The sequence below is a fragment of the Phoenix dactylifera genome, chromosome 16, assembly GCF_051530095.1.
Source record: "Phoenix dactylifera cultivar Ajwa chromosome 16, Ajwa_hap1_PhDact_Kaust_v1.1, whole genome shotgun sequence".
In the NCBI taxonomy this organism is placed as follows: Eukaryota; Viridiplantae; Streptophyta; class Magnoliopsida; order Arecales; family Arecaceae; genus Phoenix; species Phoenix dactylifera.
This window is the reverse complement of record NC_143205.1, coordinates 14,755,200-14,779,554: the sequence shown is the minus strand read 5'-3', so window position 1 is coordinate 14,779,554 and position 24,355 is coordinate 14,755,200. Positions and strand designations below refer to the sequence as shown.

General features: G+C 38.4%; 1 protein-coding gene across 20 annotated transcripts; it reads right to left on the bottom strand.

Annotated features, from left to right (window-relative positions):
* Nucleotides 1–2,495: 2,495 nt before the first annotated feature.
* Nucleotides 2,496–22,664, bottom strand: LOC103712263 (uncharacterized). Of its 20 annotated transcripts, XM_088712524.2 has the most exons (19): nucleotides 21,692–22,664; nucleotides 18,060–18,602; nucleotides 17,813–17,974; nucleotides 15,669–17,738; nucleotides 15,470–15,586; nucleotides 14,965–15,147; nucleotides 14,803–14,865; nucleotides 13,026–13,097; nucleotides 12,640–12,906; nucleotides 11,155–11,274; nucleotides 6,736–6,795; nucleotides 5,551–5,591; nucleotides 5,312–5,389; nucleotides 5,132–5,216; nucleotides 4,543–4,708; nucleotides 4,420–4,468; nucleotides 4,175–4,273; nucleotides 3,086–3,283; nucleotides 2,496–3,004 (listed from the first exon to the last, which is right to left on the bottom strand). In XM_088712524.2, exons 1-15 carry the CDS (start codon nucleotides 22,499–22,501, stop codon nucleotides 4,580–4,582), a joined length of 4,800 nt encoding a protein of 1,599 aa, XP_088568650.2. In that variant the 5' UTR covers nucleotides 22,502–22,664; the 3' UTR covers nucleotides 2,496–3,004; nucleotides 3,086–3,283; nucleotides 4,175–4,273; nucleotides 4,420–4,468; nucleotides 4,543–4,579. The 20 variants fall into 20 exon arrangements, with proteins under 20 accessions (XP_088568650.2, XP_088568658.2, XP_088568659.2 ...); XM_088712532.2 differs by having other exon boundaries at nucleotides 4,420–4,708; nucleotides 14,803–14,876; XM_088712533.2 differs by lacking the exon at nucleotides 4,420–4,468 and having other exon boundaries at nucleotides 4,504–4,708; nucleotides 14,803–14,876.
* Between the last annotated feature and the right edge of the window lie 1,691 nt (nucleotides 22,665–24,355).

Below are 24,355 nucleotides of genomic sequence, written 5' to 3'. Positions count from 1 at the left end.
TTTATCTTAATAAATAAGCAAATAGGAGACAACACCACTACTTTAATGCATTCCAAGAAAGAGATCAAGGATAGGTTTTTCTAATTATGATTTATATATGTATATATATTTTTGGACCAAGGTTGCCCTTTACAAAAAACTAATATATACTACTGTTCATTCTTGGTACTCCAAGTTAGGAATAACTGGAGCAGAACATAAACCGGTTTGGTTTTTCCGATACTGTTTAACAATTTGTTGAACTCACTCCTACTTTGGGAGGGTAGGTTCATCATACTTTGATTGCCCTACAAGGTGATAGGATGGATAATTGCTTCTTGTGAACCTAACCTCGGTATTAAGCTCTGTTCCAAGAAAGAGAGATTTGACTGCCATGGCATAGGCTTTCTACCTACGATCAATAGCAGTCAAATCCTCCTTTTGAGGTGGAGAATATTATTATTATAGATTTATTTACCTACCTTTATTCCTGGTAAAAAGCTATCTTCCTCTTAAAAGGCTGAAAGCTATATTTCTACAGCAAATTTTTTCATACCATGCTGCAAACTTTTATCATCCGCCCTGGCGAACCAACAAGATCAGAGCCGGTTCAGGACCAACCATGGTCCATGAATAGGTTTAATCCGGCTGGGAGGACATATTAGTAATTTTATTAAAGCACGAAAAATTTACCAACAATGAAATGGACATTAAAAGGCTACTATAATTTTGAGGCTGGTGAAAAAGCCGAATTGCAAGGAAGCTTCAAGGAAACTGACCAGCTTTGGGTGCGTTTTGTGTGGCCCATCAGCCCATAAGAAACAAAAGTGCAAGCAAGTTTTTTTCCCCCCTAAAGAGATGTCTCTTTCCCAAATGACTCATACCTATGGATGGCGACCTTGTTTTCCACTAGATTAGGAAGGAAGAAGAAAACAAACGTTATCAACATAGGTCCTTCCTTTCTCTAAGCACTCAATTCTAGTTCATAAGTAGTTTATTTTCTTCCCTCTTTTTTCTTTGTTTTCTTTCTTTTTCAGTCCTGGGAGATGCTATTCCCTATTCTTTATACCCACCCCACTCTCATCTGGTTGAAGTCTATCCATCCATATATATATATAATCTGTTGAAGTGGGGGATGTTGACGTCCTTCGGAATCAAACTCCACCCCTTGGCACTTACAGCAACAGGTGCACCATCCGAAACAAGGGTAGGTGATACTACTTTTATGGTTACAAATAGAACCAAAATGCAATCAGTCACCATTCCCTCGGATACTTTGGTTTCCGTTTGTATTTTGTCTTAGCTTTATAATTGAGCCAGGTTAGTTGTTACAGCTTTATAATTGAGTTTGTGCACTGCAAATGATGCAAGACTGTTAGTTGCTGATCCAACTTCGGCCATGCACAATTCTTAATATCCTCCATAAATTTATGCTACTGAAAAATCTTTGTTTCTACAATTGCAGCTAACCAATCGAGCACCAATAGTTCCCAAACTGCATCAACAAAATGTGCCACCCATACCTTGCCCAACTCCATCGCATACCCTCAACTCATGACCATCTGTTGTCATTCCCATGTAAAGATGAAGCAAAACGAAGAACCATACCTGCCCTAAGGAGACAGCAGCTGATCTGACATCACCAAATCAGCACATGAAAGGTTCATATAAGAGAATTACTAAAATAAACATGTGGAGACACTTCGCCGATTTGGCAATGCCAAGTTAGCAGACACATCAGATACCGTACCAACGCAAGAGATAAAGAGTGGGAATGGAATTGCTCTTATCACATTACAATTTGCTTTCGAGGATCCGACGACAAGTCTGCAGCATCGGTGGCACTTTGGCAGAGCAGCAGCATCCAACTTGAAAAATCCCCATCACTAATCTCTGGAGATTACTAACACGGGGATTTGGTCCCTCTTTCCCAACGTGGGCTACTTCAGCATTCTCCACTGTCAAATGTTACGTTCATTGCATGCTACACTGCATGCACTCAAAATCGTGAGGGATACAAAGATTAAAAAAGCGATAATGCCAGAAAAAGTGTTCTATGTATGACAGCAAGGTATATGCAGTAGAATTCAATGCTGACATTTTTGCTTGCCAAGGTATGATCAATTACCTTCAATCTTTGGAGGAATGAGGTCCGATTCCATTGGAAAGAATGCCTTGGCTCATCAACACTGGAAACTAATAATTATCATTGTGTTTTCTCCATATTATCTGCGAGACTTTGGCAGGAAGGGCGAAGAACATGGAACTTCATAAGCCAGCTACCATTCCAGTCCATACAATGAAATAATCCTGACACATGTATCTGACAACCAAGCCTGAAACCAAAGGCCGAAACAACCACGACAAAACTCTAATCTGATGGATGAATACTCGCAAACATAAAAATAAGCTCAATGATGATAGAAATCACAACTACTTGTCCTGCATGGTCCTGCTAAACATGGAAAACAAGCTCAAGCAGTGACTAGAAATCCTCCACCGAAAAGACAAAATGATTAGAAATCCAAGTTTGTCAGTCATTATAGATATTCAATAATGTAGCTCGCACTGTACAAACACATCCAACTGTTTCACATGGACCTGTGCGTGCCAAAATTGGCACAAGGGGAAACCAAAAATGATCACCAGAGGCCACAGCATGAAGCTTTACTAACATGGCATGCTATGGAATTGTAGACAATGCATTGGAAAAATGTTTGTCAACAGCATATCTTTTGTACATGTAACACACCTAAAGAGGAACTTCGCTTGAGGCTTAGGCTATTACAGTCAAAATGAGTAGAGAAAAACTCTTTAGCACGTGAACCCAGTTCACAGCCATTTGCCAAGCAACACGAAGCAGCCCCAGAAAGAATTAATTTGTTGAAAGTTGACAAATCTGAGTGCCGGCATATAGATCAGACAGCTGCTTCAGAGTGTGTACAGTAGGCAATGGGTATACTGCATGCCCAGTCTCATGGCTGATCAGTAGAATATTTCACTGAACTAGGCAATGAAACTCTGCCTGGTTGACAAAAGTTGAGTCAGAGAACGAACATCCACTGTATGAACCCTTTAATAATTCCTATGAGAGAGAGAGACAGACCTGAATCACTGATAATTTATTTGATAAAAGTTCAAGAGCTGTAATCATTCAGGTCACAAGCCCACCATTCACGTCTTCCATGCCATCATCGGCCATCCAGATCAGCTTGGCCCAGTCACACCCATACATTCAAGTCTTGCATAAAACTTCAGCCAAACCGAACTTGTAAAGCTTGCTTCTAACAATGAAGAAGATATTCTGATTTACCAAAAAAAAAAAAGAAGATAGTCTGATTAACTAGAAATAAAATTATGAAAAGAAGAAAATCTTTTGAAAAAGAAATAAGCTAGACTAAGAAAGGAACAATTGGGCATGCATGTATGCATGAAAGGAATGAAAGAAGGTTGATGTCCCATAAGAATTAATGGAGTTAATGAAGTAAAGATAATGTTTTTAAAGCACAAGCAAATCAGTATGATTACCATTTATTAAAGGGAAAAAACACTGTTATCATGTCCATGAGAACAGTCACAAGTATATCATATTAGAAATCTTATCATAAGACAACTTTTGTTAAATTCCAGATCTATTTAGCATCTATATTGGTTGTTTTGAGTTAACTCCAAAACTCCAGCATTGCATCTACACTTCACTAGATGAAGGTTGTAAAGATTCGAGTTTTTTTTTAATTCAGATAAATAGACAGGAAATTTACTTTCTATCTCTAAAAGGACCATCAATTCAATTAAAACAAATCAAAAAAACGGGGCAAAGCACCTGAGCTTTCTAGAAACAATAGTTTAGAGGCAAATAATTTAGAAAAACAGCATTTGCATACATACTTTACTGCATGCAGCACAAAATGCACAACACTTCAATAGACCAGCTCCCAGATAGATGATAAGACTGAAGATCACACTGAATGACTAATCCCATCCATTTGAATCTCAGCATTATCTTCAGTTGTTGAATAAAATTAAAGCAGATGACTATCAAGTGGTTAGAACACCTGCCTAAATCAATTTGAGGTCCTGGTAAAACCAAGACACATCTAGTTGTTCCTAGTCAGGTAGTTTGGATGTCACTTCACATAGCATTTTTAACAGGGTCCAGAATTTATGCAATGAGGAATCAATGATAGACACTAACCAAAAGCTTCAACTGCTCTGATTTCACCAAATAGTAACAACACTTAACCAACAATGACACCAAAAACTCACCACAAGCATGCCTGCTTCCAGTTTATACCTGTATGCAAATTTTTGAGAGCTTAGAAATGCTTTCGCTCATGCTTAAGCGTGTACCATGCCATACCACTGGGTACCATTGCATGAAAAAAATACTTCTTTCATTAATTGCAGATACTTCAGCACCATATGAGAAACCAATCATACCTTTGAGTGAAGCAAGTTATCCATCAACCAGCAAAATATGGCAGTCAACCTGAACAATAACTAATCAGGCAAAATTTGCAATACCTCTGCATACCACCGCTAAAGGGGCAGCCAAGCCAGTACCATTCAGATGAGAAAAATTGTTACTCATGATCAAATATCACTCCTCACGACCAATACTAGGGATAATTTTTGGAAGTATCCTGAACGTTCCTGTTGAAGTTGGAGCACAATTACCAGAGAACTGTGATAGCTCATTTTCCAGCACTGAGTAAGCATCAGCAAAAGCCTGTTTCAATTTTTTAAGGAGATGAGATGTAATTCAACAAATCATTCTAACAATAAAATTAACATAGATGTAGCAGACCAAGATCATCAATGTAAATTCTCAATTTAGATGGCCCAATACATATTCTATGCTAGTATGATTTGGTTCGAGGTATGCCGTACCGGCCCGAACCCATACTTTTTGATAACTATCAAGAAACCTTTTTTTTAATCACATGTAGGGCTACTAAATATATATCAAAGATCGAGAAAAATTTGGAACTGCATTGCCTAAAGAAGGTAAACAATATTATAATCTTCTTCTCTAAATCCCCAGAAAAATTAACCAAGAAAAATAGAGACCACAGGTCCACAGTCATATCGTGTGACTGTGGCTTTAATGAAACAAACAAATAATAGATGAGGTAGTGAATTTTCAGCTGACCTTAATGCATTGGTGTACACGAAAGCAATTCCTCCCTACATTGTTAGCTGGATAAAGAGGATCATCAATATGAATTGGATCAATGCTGCCAAAATTCACATAATAAAATGATCCAGAAATTAGTTTACAATCAAATAAATGGAGGCCATGATCAATTCTATGACTAGAATCATTCTCTACCTGAGCCCTCTTTCTCGATTCATATAAACTCCACTTCCTTGAATTGAAATACGCATTTGACGTGGATCAAAAACATTCCTAAAGTTATAAAAACAAATTATAATGTTCAGTAATATGTTTGACTTTTGTACTAGACTGAAACCAGATACCTGTATAACACATCAATTTTGCAATGCAGTAGAAACTAAGTTGCCTATCCCTGTACATGACAAACAAACTTTCAAGCAATTTGTCCTCACCCAAAGAAGTAGAGAAAATCCATCAAAAGACTACCCAGGTTCTGCAAATAGCAAATGATTTAGATCATATAAGAAATCAAATATGATGCTTATTACATGTGAAGAATTAAAATCAGTCACTCAGGTGAATTTCATATACTTAAATTGTAGCCAGTACCAGACAAGTACGAGAGGGAACCAAACACGAAAAGAAAGATAAGCATGAGATTTATTTAGTAAAGTTGCTGTTATCTTGTGTCATTCATGGATACAGAAGCTTGAAATTCATTAAATAACTCCCTTGAAATTTACATATCATCAGACAACAAAGTTAGTTTTTTTTTGTAAAGAAAAAAAACCAAATGAATCAATAAAACTTAGGAGAAATCTTCCTTTTTGCAAAGACATTGCCTCCTTACCTAAGAAGCCTTGTCTTTCCAAAGATCCAGCAACTCTTGTTCAGTTCTCTTGACATTCACACTCATAACAAATCATTTCTTCTATTCATAACCACCACATCCCAGAAAATCAAGTTGTAGATGCAAATTTTGCACCCCGTTCTACTGCAAAAAGGAGTTGTCTATAGATACTCTCAAAAACATGGAGAGGATGCAAAAATGACTTAATGATCATCAACTTCACACGAAGAAATGGGAGCTTGGCTTTCCAATTAGAAAAGCACCTCATGTGCATCTTATCTTAAACAGTCATCTCCCAATAAATTCATCAAAGGAAAAGACCCAGATAGCAACCACCTCCTCCCTCCCTCTTTAAACAACAAAAATCATGCAAAGTTTACTCCATGGTACCGAAGAGTTGTTCTATGAAAAATGAACCTTACCCAAATAGAAAAAGAGATACGCAAAAACCCAACATTTTAGTGTTTGGGAGATTCTTATCATATACCTTCTTTTCCGTATATATAGAAGAGTTCCCTGATGTAGTACGATGCTAACTATAATATACAAATATAACTTATAAACTACCCAGATCAAAAGGTAATCAATCATTTGTTTAATGTTGGAGATGGACTCTTCGATAGTTATGTGGATAAGAAAAACTAGAAATGCTGGTATGTGTGATGTCACTAAACTTTGTTATACCGCAAACCATTAGTACTGCCTGAATGTAAAGTTAGAAATAGAACACAGTCAACCGGTGGTAAATTATTTCCCTTTATCGATGAATAAATGTTACAAATTTTACCTGGTTAACAGGCCGACCAATGTGATGTTCATGCTGAAGAAAGCGTGTAATTAACAACACCTGCATAAAGTCCAAAAAGGCATTAGGTTAAGTAGTTCCTGTGCCTCTTTCTAATAAAGATGTTAAATTGTGTATTACATTAGCTCAAAAAACATTTTCATTTAGATCTTTGAGGGATTTAATGTAGTTTGGTTGCATGGAAAAGGAAAATGCTTTTCCATGGAAAAGGAAAATTTTTCTGAGATCTAGCAATAAATTTTCCAAACTTATCAATTTTTTTTGAAACAACAAAAGGAAAACTAGAACTCCTAGAAAAGTTTTCTGAGAAATTGTACTTGCAAGTTGCAACCAAACAAACCTTTAAAAGATTAAGGATAAAACTTGATTTCCGTTCAGTCCAAGACATCATTATTCCAGGATACCATTAACCATGACTAATGTTATGGTCATGTCACACAGTAAAATTGGATTCCAGTAACAAACAGTTCATGTGCTTAGAAAATGCTAAGAGTTAATAGCAAGATTAAAAATGTAGAACAATGCCATCGGCAAAAAGATTGAAACAAAGAGCATCATAGAGGCTGCACAGGCATTATTTTAAGATTGTGTGCTCCTAGTCTCTTATGATGTTACTCTTAATGCTTGCCATCCAACTAATGTGGTTGGACCGCCTTATGCTAAACTATTAATGCAATCAAGATACAAGGAAGGATAGAAGGGGCTTGGACTGGACCTATTTTGGACCCTAAACATGCCAAATATCAACAAAAATAAACGGCTGCAAACGTTGTTCCTGAGAATAGCTTAATCAGGGAAATCCGTCAAGAATCTGCAGTTAGTATGTATAATATGCCAACCTGATATAGTTTGTAGTTTTATATTTGATATATCATTTGAGTAAGATTATGAGAGATTTGTGGTACTTGATCCTCATATCATTATCCAGCTTTCAAGATACCTAACTAAATATCTTAAACCCTCATTGTCCTCTCATCCATCTAGAATATACCATTGTGTTTCTTTTGTAAATTCCTTCACACACAACAACATAATAAACTTGACCAGGGTACGCGGAACCGATCGAACCGACGTACAGGCGGGGACCGGTACTGGTTCGGTACCGGTTGGAACCAGTACCAAACCGGCAAAAAAAAAAAATACGCGACGCGCGCGCACGGACACGCACGCATCCGCGTTTTAGCCATAGAGTGGCATTAAATGCCACTTTGTGGCATTAAATGCCCACGCGGGGCCACGTGGGCTCACGCTTGCGTGCGGTGCTGTGTGGGCTTGCTGCCCCACGCAGGCGCAGTTCCCTGCGCATGGAATAGCGCGCGGGCACGCTGCCCCGCTCGCAGACGCCCCTTTTTTTTCTTTTCTCTTCTTTTCCCTTCCCTTCTTCTTCCTCCTTCCCGAACTCTCCTCCTCTCTTCTCCTCTCTTTCCCTCTCTCCTCCTCTCTTCTCCTCTCTTTTCCCCATTCACCCAGGGGAAAAAGAAGGGGTCAGAACCGCGAGTAAGACGAGTGATCTTCGTCAGCCCGAGGGAGAAGGTCGGCCCGAGGCCCGATGCGACAGGTAGCCTTTTTCTCTTCTTCTTCCTCTTCTTCTTTCTTCCTCTTTTGTCCTCTTCTTCTTCCCCAATATCGGTACCGGGCTTGTACCAATTCGAACCGGACCGAATGGATTCGAAGCAGCTATCAAGTTGGCAGGCTTTGTATCCATCCTTAGGAAGCGCTCCCTTCATTCCAATTTCTTCCAGCTTTTCGACACCAGGCGGAGGAAAGTAGTAAAACCAGCCCTGCTTGATCTAACCCTCGTAAGTGAAGGGCGAGGCGACAGCGGCTTTGGTAGCATCCAGGCAAGAACCAGTTGTTTCAACCTAAACCCTGATGTCGAATTCAGACAGAAGCAGTAACCATCTTGCGGTCTTTCCCGTTAAGGCGGGTTTCTTGAACAAATACTTTTTTTGGAGGTCCATGCGAGCTATTAAATGTACCGGATAAGAAAGTCGCACCAGTATGAGGTTGTACCGGTGCTCACTGCACCGGTTTGTACCGGTACGTTTGGTGTCGGAACCAAATTTTATGGTTGTATTGTACCAGTGCTGGCCGGTACCGTTATGGTACAACCTGAATCGGTCGGTTTCAATCAGTTCAGCAGACCCTGACCTTGACCGATGTGAATTTGTGATCATAAGTTTTTCCTTTCTATCCTACTAATAAGACCATAAATGGTGTTACTACCACTATTTTGGTCTAAAAAGTACCTCGACCATACCATTTAACTCCTTTTAATGGTACTTTAACTTCTTACTGAAAGAAAAATAATTGATAGCTCTTGTTGAGTCTAAATTTTCTATTCCACTTCCATTCATGACATGTTCTTTTTGTTTTTGTAATTCCAAACTTTCATCTAGTTCTTAAGGTCAGACTAAGGCCATTAAGTCTCCTAGTGATCAAAGACCAAGAGAGCTGGACAAGTCCACTCTTCAGCTTTTAGCTAACTCTCCTATCGTTATTTGAGACACAAGCCCAACCAATGAAAATTTGTAAGGTTGCATAAGCAAGCAAGAATATCTTGTTTAAACGTGTCCTCCAAGCAGCAAACCTCCACATTAGATTCCTTTGCAGTAATCTCTTCCATGCCAAAACCTTGGTGTATCAAAGAAATTATGGCTGATAATGATTGGAAACGTGCAATGGATGGAAAGAAAGATGCACTCAAGTGTTATTGGGTATATGCAGTTAAGTATTTTCTTGATGAAACTCTTGATAGCCTCAGAAAGCAGAAGTGGTTACTAAGGCATAGGCATATGGTATGAGTGATAAATTTGGTAAATTGAAAATGTAATTATACAAGCTAAGAGGTCTAGGGGCTCATAGTTGGAAGGGCCTTGGACTCTGTGAATAAAAATTCAGGTTATACAAGCTAAAAGGTCCAGGGCTGATAATGGGCAAGCTGAAACAAAAGCAACTGGACCTTAATTTCATTGAGCCATACCCAAGCAAATTTGCACTTCGTACCTAATCAATCTCAAGGCAAATTATATTTAGAACAAGTAGAGGGTGGCCTTGACCTGGACCAAAGATCAAATTTGAAATGAAAAACAATGTCTGACAATAATTTAAAAAAAGGGTGTTCCAGTGGACGAGGCTCCTGGCACAACGAGGTCTGCAGAGTGTTAGACGTAGGCAACCTTTCTCTTCATGTTGAGATTGTTTCTGTGTTTCAAACCTATGAAACCCAGGTCATAATGGAGCAACCTCACCATTGCACCAACACCCACACTCTATGATAATAATATAACAATACAATAATATAATATAGACATAAATTCCTAAAAATGAACCCATCTTCATCTTATCCCTTCTTTTCCAGCCCTCTTGTTACAGCTCCTCAACACTCCCTCTATCCTCTGATGTTGCTATTCTTTTTAGTTATTGATTGAAAGAACCATCTCTCAGTGAAAATCCTGCATACAGAATCTGAAGATTTTCCAAAGCTAGATCTGTCCCTCCTTTGACTTGATGACAGATTTCTCGATATCAACTGTAGACAGGCCCAATGGCATTGGTAGTCCCATGCCCATGGTGACCATGGCCACCCATGGTGCCTAGCAACCTCACGCATGTCAATTTTGCAGAATTGGTAGTATACTGTGCCAGTAACCTTTTTAACCTTGACAATGCATTTGACCCTGAGTTCCCTCTTCCCTCTGAACTCTCTTATCAACTCTTACTCCTGTCTCCTCTGATCCCACACTCACCTCTTCATCCTCTCTGTCTCTCCCAATCTCCCCCTAAAATTGAAGTACTAGTTTTATATGTTAAGAGTAAGAGGGAGGAAGGGAGGCAAGAGTTCGTGCATATACAGTACACTGATCTGGACAATTTATCATGAAAAGAAAATATAGTTAAGACCAGATAATATCACGCACTAAGAGAACAGGTTTGGTCATTTCAGTATCACTAAAATAAAGGCAGGGATTCTCCAGCAGTGAGACACTGCCTCATTCAGTTTATAATAAAATGGCTAATGAGCAATGCACTTCCAAAGTTTAGGAAATGGATAAATTGTAACTCTGCTCATCTAGACAAACCACCAGTGGATGCAGTTAGATATTGCCAATATTTTAGTTTCCTTTTCCTTATAACCCAAGCAAAGAACACCAAATACCAAAAGAAGCAAATGACAAATAATGGAGACAGATCTTAAAAATAAAATATCTAGACATGACTTTTCTGCTAAGTCAGAGATAACTGACCCTGCACTTAAGTACAATAATATTAGAAATTACATAAAAACTAGTCAAGGTAAAATAAGAGCACCAAGATATTGCAGTTCAAACGAACTTCTTTAACGTTCATCGGAAAATTAAGTTTCTCAATAAAAAGGCAAACAAAATTAGCGTAACTTACCAAACAGTAAGAACTCAAACCACCAGAATAAGAGTGGTCCAAACTACGATCTGCCAGAAACTTCTTCAGTATCAAAGCAAGTGGTACAGAAGCAGGAAACTGCTGAGTGAGCTCTCTAACCTGCAAATTGAAATTAAGATGGAATTTACACAAGATACAATAACCATCATTATACCGTCACATATTTTAATGACCATCCTTCACCCTTCATTTTTCTGAGGGTCATATCTATGCATGGCATGACCAGGTGCAGATTGACACAGATCAATGCGGGTTGCCTAAGTGCCCTAAAGCTCATGATATGACTACGTGCCAACTGAGTCCCCTGCTTGTGTCAAAGTGTCAAATAACAAAATGGATAGACAAGCTAGTATGTTAGTTTGGACTCCACCCTATTGGAGCAGGCTCGGGAGTACATCACATAGAAAACCCAACAAACAACATAATTATCATTAATATGTATACAATATCAACTACATGTCTCCACCCCTATATTCATCATCACCCTGCCCCTCCACCCACACCACTTGGACTTCCCCCTGCTCTCTTTTTCTATATGGGAAACACAATCCAAAAGATATCCAATAATTACCTGGTATCTGATTAGATACCTGATTTACAACGAGTCCCGTATCAGAAAAAGGTTATCCACTATCAAATATGATGATTTCACTTCCAACCCACCTCTCTCTCTAATTGAACCCAAAATAGTCAACTAAATATCTATAACTACCCAGTACCCAATCCATATCCACTATCAAGTATGATATAGGCTTGTAGTTTAGGTTTGAGTTTGGGTTCAAACATGGATAAAAATTAACAGGCCCAGACCCAGCCCTTTCCCACCCCTAAATATGGTAATGGTGCCTAAGAATGAGTGTACTCAAGTCTAAGCTCCAAAATCTTTATCAAATTCAAACAAATTAAACGCGCATTTCCACCCAAATAATCTATAGAGAAATAGAAGATATGGCTTCAATTATATAACATCTCTTCCTCCACATAATTCAACAAATAAAGTTGCTAAAAAACGCAACCACAAAAAATATTTTAAAGTCCATATGTTCGGAACGAAGCAAAAATTGGATTTATGACATCAAAATAATTTTTCGTTGCTCAACAAGTATTTGCTAATTGAAAAAATCAACTTGCCTAGTTTAATTTCAGCATTTTAATTTTGTACCTTAAAATCTCAACTTCCAATAAAGAATCAAGAAAACTTAGCGATATATAAAAGAAAAACAAGAACAGTTTCTTTCAAGCCAAATAGTCAAGCCAAGTAATGTGTAGCCCACCATATATAGTCACAGATATCTTCTGAATATACATACAAAATTCTAGTATGATAAATAGAATTCATTTAATTGCGTATTCAAAGAGCATACAACCTTGCACCTAAAAGAAGGAAAAAAATCCAATGCAAAAGAAGGAAACAAATTTCTCTACAATTTACAAATACAAAAAATGTTGAAAGACAAAGATTACCAGTTCAGAAGTTTGGAGTCCTGTATGTGATGGTGACTTGAAGCTGATATCGAGATGAATTGATTTCACATCAAAAGGGTCATCCTTTTTCATCTTTGAACACATTGGCCAGGAGGTATTGACTGAACTACACAGATCTGGACCAGGGATGCTTTGTTTTCCAGGCATCTTGGTTGAACATGCTTCTGGTGATTCGACAATGGAAGAATTTTCATTTGAAAGATTAATATCATGAGCAACTTCTGCCACAAGCATGATGACAGGTATCTGGACACCAAATGTTTTGGATAAGAACATAAGTTGACAGTGAGATTAGTGAGCCAAAGTAACAAGAAAAGAAAGAATTTTTCAAAGGAGAAAACTATGAGGGAAAAAAGAGGCATTACTGCAGTGTTTTCTATGGTCTTTAGGGAGTCACTTCTAACCCAATCTTGGTTTGCAAGGTACCTAGCAGCATGCTGGAACAAAACCAGAAGAGTAATCAGTACTTGGGAAAAGCCACAGAATGGATTCTGATGAGTAGCACCACTTTAAAGAGGCAAAGAACGGAAACTCAAAATTCTCTACATCACTTCAGCAATATAATCCATGGTTTTATTTTCAACCAAGCTACCGAGGGGACGACAGAAATGTTCCGACAATTGTTAACCATGACCTATCGATTCTCAAAATTGCAGAATTGAGGTTCTATGGAAATTAAACATTCTCTTCTATATATGAGTCACAGTAAATGAAAATATACAAAATAGAAGAATTTGGCCAGACAACATGAAGAGAATAAATTTTGTTGTTAACGACTTTCAACCATCCAACCAAATACTCTACCAAATATTACAAACCATCCATCAAACATATGAATCAAGGTCTGCCATGCCGGTACTAAAGCTTGTACCGGTCGGCCGGCGGCACTGTTCGGTACGACCCCTATGTCGTTCCGTTCCGAGCCCGTACCGACACAGCGGAGAGGACGAGGAAGAACGAGAGAGAAAGCGAGAGGGGGGGAGGAAGGGAAAGAGAGAGGGAGGGAGAGCCATCAGAAGCCTTCGAAGGGTGCTAGAGGGGCCCTGAAGGGCCGGAACAGGGGCTCCGCCCTTCGGACTCCTGTTTTACTTCAAACAGGAGTCCATCGGGGTTCACTTTTTTATTTTAAAAATTTTAAGTAAAGTCGGCAAATTTTAAAAATTTTAAGCGAAGTCAACAAACCCCTTGTCGACTTCACTTAAAATTTTCAAAATAAAAAAAGGCCCCGATGAACCCTTGTTTCAAATGAAACAGAGGTCTAGAGGGTGGAGCCCCTACTCCAGCCCTTTAGAGCCCCTCCGGCAGCCCTCCCTCCCTCTCCCTCTCCCATCCTCTTTCCCTCTCTCTTTTCCTCTCTTTCCTTCTCCCTCTCCCCCCACCTGCTGATTTACCATTTTGAATACCAAAACCATCCCGGTCCGCTGCCAGCATGGCTTGGTATGCCCCGAACCGGACGATTCAGGACGGTTCCGCATTCCTTGATATGAATACTTGTATCCGCTGATAAACTTGAACCTTACTTTATAATTGAGGTAGAAAAAATATAAGAAAATTCAAAGAAGCAATGCATGTTCAAATGGAAAAACATCTTAATATCAATATATTGGAGGAAAAGAGTAATTCACAGAAGTGATTAAACAGATGAATTTTTATGTACCAAAAAAAAACAAATAAATTTTTAACAGCTTTATTATCTAGAATTACCAAATAATGTGATGTCTTTGCCCGGTATATCCTTGAGAATACTCAGCATAAAGTAAACTTAAGGTAAAATAGAAAGGTTTAGATCTACAAGGGCAAAAAAAATAAAAAATTGAAGAAATGGATTGAATTCAACAGAAATAAACCATTATGAAAAATTTCTATAAAAAACAATCTATTTCTGTCTTCTTCTTTACATGAAGAGGTAAAATAATATGCACAAATATCCATTAGGAAAAAAATCAGCTACAAGGTAGGTTTTATGAGGTGTAACCATAAAATTGGGATAGGAGAGCCTCAATTCAGGATCCAATGTGCCTTCAGTTCCAATGTTAGAGAATGTTATGATAAGAAGATAATTATCAACCAGAACGATCACAAAGATAAAGCATGACATATATGCAACATAACTTGTGCATAGAAGCAAATCAAGCAAGATACCTGAAGGCATGTTTCCTTGATACCATTACGACCTTCCAAAATTCCAGCTTCTTTGATAGGTTCCTGACAAACAATCACACTTGTTGATTTTCAAATTTCGACAAAATCAACTGTACACAATAATGATGAGGATTTTTCTCTGAACTATGGCATATCGCTCACCAAATTCCGTACTGGAGGAAGAGAGACCACAAGATCCACATCACTAGTTGGAAGAGCTAAACCAGTTGCGTTAGAACCAAATATATTCATCCGAGAGCGAGGCCAGAGCACCTGAAGAGATCGCGTGACCCTCTTGACAGCCCAATTAATGTAGGGTTTCCTGACCAGATTCTCAGCAGCAACCTTAGATTTACCATCAATAATGAACCAGCAATTACCTTGGAGTCAAGATGATGAATACAAACAAAAATTTAAAGATGGCATAATGTATAAAGAAGTTAAAATCTTGGTAGGTCTATGAAGCTTATGTGTGTTATGAATGTCCTTTATGTTTTACTATTAACAAACTGCTCAATCCATTCAGATCATGTGCATCTTGTGTAATGATATTAAATGCCCAAGCAAGAGTGAGAGTACACTGTGGTGATGTCCAATGTGGGTGCAACTGATATGGGCAAGGCAAAATTTAGCAAGATAAGCTTTACTTTGTCAAAAAATGCCATACCTGCTTGCAGAAAAGATCAATTTCCTTGTGAAGAAGATTGTACATCATAGACAGGGACATCTTAATGGATGGACAATTCAATAAATCAGGAGGTTGCAGTGGTAATGCAACATCTGGCTGCAACATCAATTTTTCAATAGAAAATCAGAATATAGACAAACAAGATGTATGAGGAAACCATTGATGAAATAGCTCATACATGTTCTTGATCACGAGCTAGATGGGAAATTGTGATAAGATGATCTTGCAACAAAGACCCTTGAATAGATTGCACCATTGGAGAGGTAGCAAGCCCTTTCTTTCGCCATTGAGGCCAAACAACTTCAGCACCATCCAAACAAAGTCGAGTTTCCTTAGAATTACTTTCATCAGAATACCAACTTCTCATACCCCAATGCCTAGGACTTGAGCTACCAGACCTTACAACAGGAAAGCCTCGCTTTCTAGATTCACCAACTGGAGACGGTGGTGGAGGTTGAGGTACTCGAGGAACACAAAGTACCACCGGGGATGGAGGTCGCTTGATGTGAGGGGTATCCCTCCTAGTAGAAGATACACATGGGCTTTTATGATCATGACCAACCCTAAATTCAGATCTTGAACCCCTTCTTGATATACTTGGAACAATGATAGGCGGCAACATTGAGTATGGAAGTGTATCCCCTTTCATGCCTTCAACACCATTAGGTGAATCATTCACAGATATTAATGCTTTCTCTTCAGGACCGTCAGACACTGATGATGAGGGGTTCAGTACCTTCCCATTGATGTCATTTCCTGGCATAGAATAACTAACAGACTGGTGTCCAGGTCTCAAAGGATCAAATGGTGAACAAAATGGGGCAGCAGATGGTGAGGCCAGACCATTTGTATTATAGGAAGCAGGTAATCCAGGCATGCCAATCATATCGTCAATAGTTCTATTCATATCTGCTTCATGCCAAGCCCAAGCACTGTCTTCAGAACTGTGAGAAGGTGGGCGAGAAAGGCCTGTTCCAACATGTTCAGCAGGATTCCAGTACATCACTCCACCACCAAAAAATTGATTATAATCCCTTCCAGAAAATGCATGGGTTTCGTATTCTTCTTCAGAAAACCAGTAACTTTCAGTATCATCTGCCAAATCAGAAGTGTTTTTCAAATCACACACATCTAGAATATCCCCAGGATGCTTCCTCTCATTTTCACTAGAGGTACCATTAATTTGCAGTCCATGAGTGGCAAATCCTGAGCAGAACGAAGACTGCAGCCTTGGAACATATCCAGAGTCATAGTTTACTGTCACAATCTGACTCAATCTACTATAACTTTTGACCATAGGAGGCCAGTCATAGCTCATGGGCAAAGTTGGAGAAGGTAAAATTTGACTGCGTTCTCCTTCAATTGTTGGATTTCTTCCCTGATGCCTCAAAGGCAGAAAGGACTGATGAAAGCGACTCGGCCATTTGTGACCAACATCCAGATGTAATCTGTCTGTGGCAGCTGGGAGAAGCTGTGAGTTAACAGATGTAAAATTAGGTGGTGATATGGCAGGCCACTCAAATGAAGTGCCTCCCATAGAACTTGTGTGGTTATAGGCATAAGACCCACCAAAATCACTCTGGGCTACAGTATTATTCTCACTCATAACACCTTGAACTAAGTTTGAAGGAGCAGCATGCTGTGAACTGGTGTCACTTATATCCTGAGAACTACAATGCTCATGTTTTTTATGAAATGCACCAGTCTCAAGCTCACTTGGAGGCATGGAAGGGCTCACTACTTCGCATGCAGTCATGCTCCCGGAACAAATTATGGAAGAATTAATATGACGTACAAGTTTCTCACAACAAATATTACTGTTAATCAAAGAAGATCCTGAAGATATCTGTGGGCTGCCTTTAGCCATTGTAATAGAGTTATGGTCATCTGATTTGTTTGAACTCATACTACATTTCACACTAGTACAACAGCAATTCGCTATAGAATGATGGTTAGTATCTAGCTGGGTATTCATCATCTCATTCTGATCCACAATACCAGACTTATCAGAATCATCACAGAAATTAGAAACAGGAGATAGGTTATGCCTCCCAGCAGAATCTTTGGTACTGGGTAAAGATTCTGCCAATTCACTTTCTGCAGCAACAGATGTAATGGCAGTTTTCTTGTTCTCAAGTTCAGAAAATCCAATTTTCACCAAGGTAGGAGTTTTACTTTTAGCTCCTTTTCTTCCACCCTTTTTCTTACTTTTATGGCCCTTGCAGTCAGCCAAAACTGCAGCATGCTCCTAAGTAACAACAGTATATATTAACACTTAAACTAATGCATATGCTGGAAATACATTAGAATTAGAAGACTTACCTTCTCAACTTTTGTTAATGGAGTTTCCTTCTCAGGATCTTTCTTCAGAACACAAGGATTAGCTGTCCTTGTCTTCTGATTATCCACTATTGAGGGAAGTTTTCCTGGGGGGCAAAGCCCATAGCTGCTATCAATTGCACAGTCTGTTCCATATCCTTCATCCTGCAAATGAAGTCATCAAATTATTTATCACTAAGTCTTGTCAATATACAAACAAAAAAAAGAATTGCTGAAAGCAGGTGAATACCATAGAAGTTTTGTGTAATGTTGGATCAACCTTGGATGGCTTAGGAATGGAACTTAGCTTTTTTGAACTGCGATATTTGTTCTTCCCTCTCCGACAACCAACATTGGACTTCTCTTCACTTTTGTACAGGATGGCATTTAACCTTACATCTCCCATAAGTTCAAGATTTATATAATTAATGGAAACAACCATTAGGAGTCCTCGCAGCTTTCTTATTATACAATCAGAAAAGGTGTCAACAGATTCTACTGTGCTGAAAAATAATGCCTTGTCTTCATATTCACTAAGCCAATATGTTAAAAAAGTAGATATCTCCTGAGCCACTAGCAACTTATTCAAACAAATGGCCAGGGTTTGTGGTCTTCTAGAAGATGGTGCAGTGATGATATCCAAGCACAAATCTGGATTCCTTCTGGACAATGACTGCTTCCCCCTTTGCCAAGATGCTGTTGGACCATATCTTAGTTGCAATTCAGCTTCAAGTTTACAACAACAAACTTCATTCCTCAAAGCAATGCCTGACCCTTTAACAATCTCATTTGCCTGAAAAATTATAGTTTTCACATATCAGCAATTATGGATGCATAAAAAGAAGATGTTTTCCAGTAGAGTATCAATTATTATGAGCTGATATTCATCTCATCAATAAAAGACAAGAATTCAAGAAAATCTTTATAGTTCCATATAGAAATTGGCAGTTTCTTTCTTTGTTTCATAATTCCATTCAAGGGTGGAAGCACCAATGCCGATACCTTGCAGGTACAGCATAGACTAGTACAGCATTGTATTGTACCATCACATGGTATGCCTCTTGGTGCCATCACAGAAAAAGAAGGTGATGTATCATGTATTGGTATGGTACAAAGGGGCATACTGATACCAATACAGTAAGCTAAGCAGTAAGCACTGGCAACTAAACCCTTAGACTATCATTGACAAGAGGCAAAAGCATGGATAAGGCACAAAAAAAGGGAAAAATGATGCACTCCACTTATTCCTTATCAAATTAGTATCAAAAAAATACTGATCCTCCCTTCTTTTTCTGGCAACAACGTGAATCTTCATCTAATAACTACGGAAATGGTATAATAAGCCACTCCATAATTAACTTTGAGTGGCGGGTAATTGCAAGTTGATAATTTTTAGATGAAAGACATTCTTTCGCTCATAGACTAATTATGTGCCTTTACATCTTACTTATGTATGGATCAAGGGGTAGCTTTGAACCAAGCATAAAGTAAGCCCGGTATATTATAAAGCCGGTCTCGGACCTCATCTACAAAGTTCAAAAATAATCATCAATGTCCAATATATCGACCACTATCTTTCATTATATACCTATTTCCGAAAGAAAGAAACCTATGATCCAAAACCAGTAGATCCATCGGTCAGCAAAAAATTCCCAAATATGCATGAGGCTAACCAAAGAAGAATGCTATACTATGATAGAATTCTATTCTAGGCCCATGAATTCCAGCTTTGCCTTTTGGGAGGAGCGGCGGAGAGGGAGGGAGTGGTGGGAGCCCAACGAATATTTTATATACCCTTGAATATAACAAACTTATTTGGTGGACTAGTGCAATGTTTATGCAGTCCGTAAATAGTGCAAACATTCATGGGCCATAACTTTACTAGGTTATTTGGTGTGTTAGAAAAATGTCTTACTTCAAAATGTAATATAGATGTAAGCTTGTTCTTGTTTTATAGTCTAATAATATCAGTGGTAATTGTCCTCTCGGTTGTAGTTTACCATCCTTGGAGCATGAAAATTTTTTGGGAACATGGGAACTTTCAGGGTCCACAATGTTTAAATCGAGATGAAAAGAAAACATGGGTCTAAATTGTACATGAAAACACAGGAAATTTGGACATACTAAAAAGAATGATCTCACAAAAATGAACTACAATACTTACTAAAAACATAGCCTACACCAATTTTCTAAAGTTCATGACCATCTCTTTCATGCTCTTAAACCACTTTCATAGAAATATCTGATTTTCCTCTTCACAAAAACAAATCAAGTGTGAATTTTTAAGCACAAAGTAGAACTCCCAATGGATTCTGTACTATCAACCATGCTACCTTAAGGCCCCACTTGGAACCAGCATAAAGGGTGGTTATCCCCATTTAAATCTGAGATAACAGCCAAACAAAGTGAGCTATCTCACTGGTTTAGCTTATCCCTCAAACTAGGTCAACACAAGCTTAACCCAGCTAAACCAGGTGCATCTTGTACCTTAGGTACTTTGGTATACGTTTATACCGGAAATAAGTGGGGTAATTTAGCCCGGCATTTACCAAGAGAAATGACAGCTATGCCCTCGATTATCTCCCTTTTATTTACAATAATTCAAAATACAAAATAATATTAACAATATAAGATGAATATATTATTAATTCAAATTTAATAACATAATATATTATATTATTATATTTTAATAGAGTTGATAATACAAAAATAATGCATCGATGGTCCAAGATATCTCATGTCATGTTTAATATTATACTGTCCTACGCAAATATTATTTGATAATTAATAATATAATATAATACAATACAATATCTTAGTTGTAGTTAATAATGTAAAAATAACTCATCTACTATTGGAATAAATTATAATATTATTATGTCATCCTTGGCCAATGATATTGCATGGCATGTTTTGTTACTTTATTATGGTTATGTAAATATTACTTCAAAATTAATAACAAAATGGGAAGGGCAAGCTTGTCCACTTTCTAAAAAATTCACTCTTATTCTCAAATAAAACCCAAACAGCATTCTGGTATCCCTTGTCCGTATCCAAACGCTCAAGCAGGAGGGACAACCCTATTTTTTTCCCAAAGAGCAAACATGATATGCACCAGCTAAATCCTCTGTAGACTACACCATCAGGTTTGGAACTCTCCCTTATCCCTGTTTTGCCTATCCTGCTTCTAAACAGGGCCTAAAAGATCATTTTCCTTGGCAAGAAGCTGCCCCTGTACCTGGTTACTCAGATTAGTATGAGTAAACAAAACGGCATGATAAAAGGAGCATGCTTGTAGAGCAACACAAACCACTGTCTAGACTTAATAAAAACCCAATGTTTAATAAAGATGCACCTAGTGGTGATGTTACCAAACAGCAGGAAGGCCTTTGCAGTTCCACTAAACAGCAGAAATCAAAGTTAGGTTAAAACTGACCGAGGTCAGCAATTTATAAGTAAAACCTGGCTCCAGTTCCTGCAGCAATTCTGACTTTCTCTCACTGAGCAACTGACAAGTAAAAATCACATGGCAAGCCTTTGAGGACAAAAGCCCTTACAAGTATTCAGAGATAAGATTGTAACACCCCTTTCACATTCTCTATTATGCACTCAGATGAAAGAATTGTCAATTGACATGAAGAATAGTTCATACATTGAAATTGAGTCACAAGCTTACTAAACTAGACATTCTTTTTTTACAAAAAAAAAGAGATATCAATCCTCACATTGTTAAGATTTCATCATTAGTTATTCAAAGGAGGAAAATATTCTCCTTCTCTTCTTAGTTTCCATTGATGATATGGTAACTCTTGCAGTTTGAAACAGAGATTGGGGAATAAGAACAAAAGCTCCAACAGAAAGCCCAGATGGTAAAGCAATTACCAGAGATTTAGCTGCCTTCCCTAAAAAAGCTTTGAAAATCTTCTTCCTCTGTCCGGGATCCAACCCCGTCCACCAATCCAAGCACCCCTTCTTCCTCCAAAAGGCATTGGCAGCCACGCCAGCTACCCCAGCCTTCTCCTTCGCTGCCTTCCCCGCCTTCGGCTTCTTCCCTCCATGGGAGCTAAGCCACGCCTGCCTCAACCCCACCTCCATTCGATTCGCCACGAATGCCTCCAAGCTGTAGTACCCCTTATCCTTCAACCACGGCAGCTCCGCCCAGGGGGCCCCCAGCCCGTTCACCTCCCCTCTAAGGAACCTCCCGCCGGAAATTCCATCCATAACCTCCACGAACCGGTCCGCATCGGCGACCAAGTCCTCGGAGACCGTGAGGGAGTCCAGGGGGCACTCGGCGGTCTGCTCTTCCTCCCGGGACCCGAAGAGGCGAAGGGATCGGGCAAGGGTGAGCTCGGCGGTGGAATCGGCAGCAGCGCGGGCGAGGAGGCCGTGGGAGCGGCGGAAGCAGAGGGAAGGGAGGGAGGAGGAGGAGGGGGAGGGGAGGTCGGGGAGGAGGAAGAAGAATCCGTGGCCGTGGCGGCGGAGGCGGGAGAGCATCTGGAGGAGAACACGGACGAAGTTGGGGTCGACGACGGTGAGGGCGGACTGGCGCTGGGCAGCGGAGAGGGCAAAGAACCACCGGAGGACGGTGGCGCGTGGACCCGGGCTAGGGTTAGGGATTGAGGAGTTATAGAGGGCGATATGGGCGGTGAGAGAGTCGAGGAGTTGGTGAGTATCCATGGCGGACGGCAGCATCGGTCGGAAGGCGTTTGTCTGTTTGTCCGAGAGACGGAAATAAAGGTCGGTAGAGTTTTGGGAGTTACAGAGGTGGGTTGGTGGGAAGGAGAGGTGAGTTTGGCGTTTCGGCCACGTGCCACGTTATGATCTCAACAAGCAAGGTTCTGATATGTGTTAATATGACGAGTTTCAACTTTGTTTGGACTTTAAAGTTTTGGAGATCCAATCGGGTCCCTCCAAGGAACCGGTTCCGGCTAGTTAACCCGCTTCGTTGGGGCACACCACTGAGCGCGCCCGGCCCGCTCGAGCCTGAACCTTTTTTGGGCAAAAATTTATGCCTGCCAGGTTTGGCTCGGTCTGGAAAATTAGGGTCATTTAATAAAGAGGACAGGCTCAGGCTCGGAGATTTAAGCCCGGTTGAGGCTTACCCGGCTCGAATTTTTTTTTTTTGATGCTATTAGTTTATATTTGATGTATTATTAAATTTAATTGATAATTAAAAAATATATTAGCATCAATATTTAATTATCCGTGTTTTATATTTTTAATTGTTATTAAGTATTTTTTTTAATATTTTAAAAAATAAAAAATATTCATAAAAGTTGAGATACAGATTTAGTCATTCTCGAAGGCTCCTTTTACTTTTAAAAGTCTTGGAATCTAATTTTTTTATGAATTGAAGCAAATAATCTGTATTATCTAATTAGTGACTAATTTCTTTGTTCTTTTATCTTATAGTGATTATAATTTTATTTTGCTACTATAGGGATACAAACTTCCTGCCAGATTGTGGATTTCGAGTGTTTTTAAGTTTTTATTATGATAATTAATGAATTAAAGAATTTTATATATATACAAAAACTTGCTAGTTATTGACTTTTCAAAAGAAATAGTTTTATGTTTTTTGACGGTATACTTGGAAGTTCTCTTACAATTATCCTTCAATTCAAACATAAAGCTTATTATAGTCTAAACAAATATGTAACGAACATCAAGCATTTGATAAATATATATTTAATGTTCAATAAATACATATTGTCCATAAGAAAAAATAAATCTAATATTTTCTTGCAAAATAAATATTTACATAAATTTTTATGTGATTCTCAATTGTAAAATTTGTATAAAAAGCTATTTACTCATTGATTTTGTCTTGTTTATTGAAAATTGAGAGTTAAATGATGAAATTAGACCATCCAACCATTTTCTAGCATTGTAGAGATATCTTGAATTCAAATCTTGGATATTGCATCCACTGGAATCAAGATAAATGCAAGTGGTATATCTTCTATTTCTCTTAAAAGCCAAAATTATAAGTAGATATTGTTTAAAATAATTATTTTAAAATTAAATTGGAAAAGATGAACTCAACACATCTATCTAAATTTAACTAAGGCTTAATATCTTCTAGATCATCTTTTTTTTAATTTGTTCTCAATTAATGTTGCATTTACTTTTTCTATGAATGATTTTATTTATTATTCTATCTCTTTTTATATTATCAATATTCATCTCAACATGCCCAATCCGGCCATTCTTATTTTGTGCATATATTGTTTTCTAAGTAATCACTATTCTATATCATAAAGCATAACTCATCACATGGTTATCCTATAAAGTTTTCTCATCAACTAGATATGTATTTTATGATTATATAATATCTTTGTTGCACCACTCTATTTTATCCAACATGCTTAAATTCTATAGATAATATCTTGTTCAATCTCTCTTTTTTATGAACATTCTCAATTCGATGGCAAACATCTTATATATATATGTTATTTTCTAACTTGCCAAAATTCTATACTATAAAGTATATTTGGTTACATGATTAACTTATCAAATTTTCTCTTCAACTTGACAGATATTTTA

Bases quoted from the DNA above. Each gene is read 5' to 3' on its own strand.
- LOC103712263 (XM_039114843.3), bottom strand. From the start codon at position 22,501: ATGCTGCCGTCCGCCATGGATACTCACCAACTCCTCGACTCTCTCACC. The intron at 12,907-13,025 runs GTAATGCCTCTT...TTTGGTGTCCAG, and splicing joins AGACCATAGAAAACACTGCA to ATACCTGTCATCATGCTTGT. The intron at 11,275-12,639 runs GTAATCTTTGTC...TTCAATTTGCAG, and splicing joins GACTCCAAACTTCTGAACTG to GTTAGAGAGCTCACTCAGCA.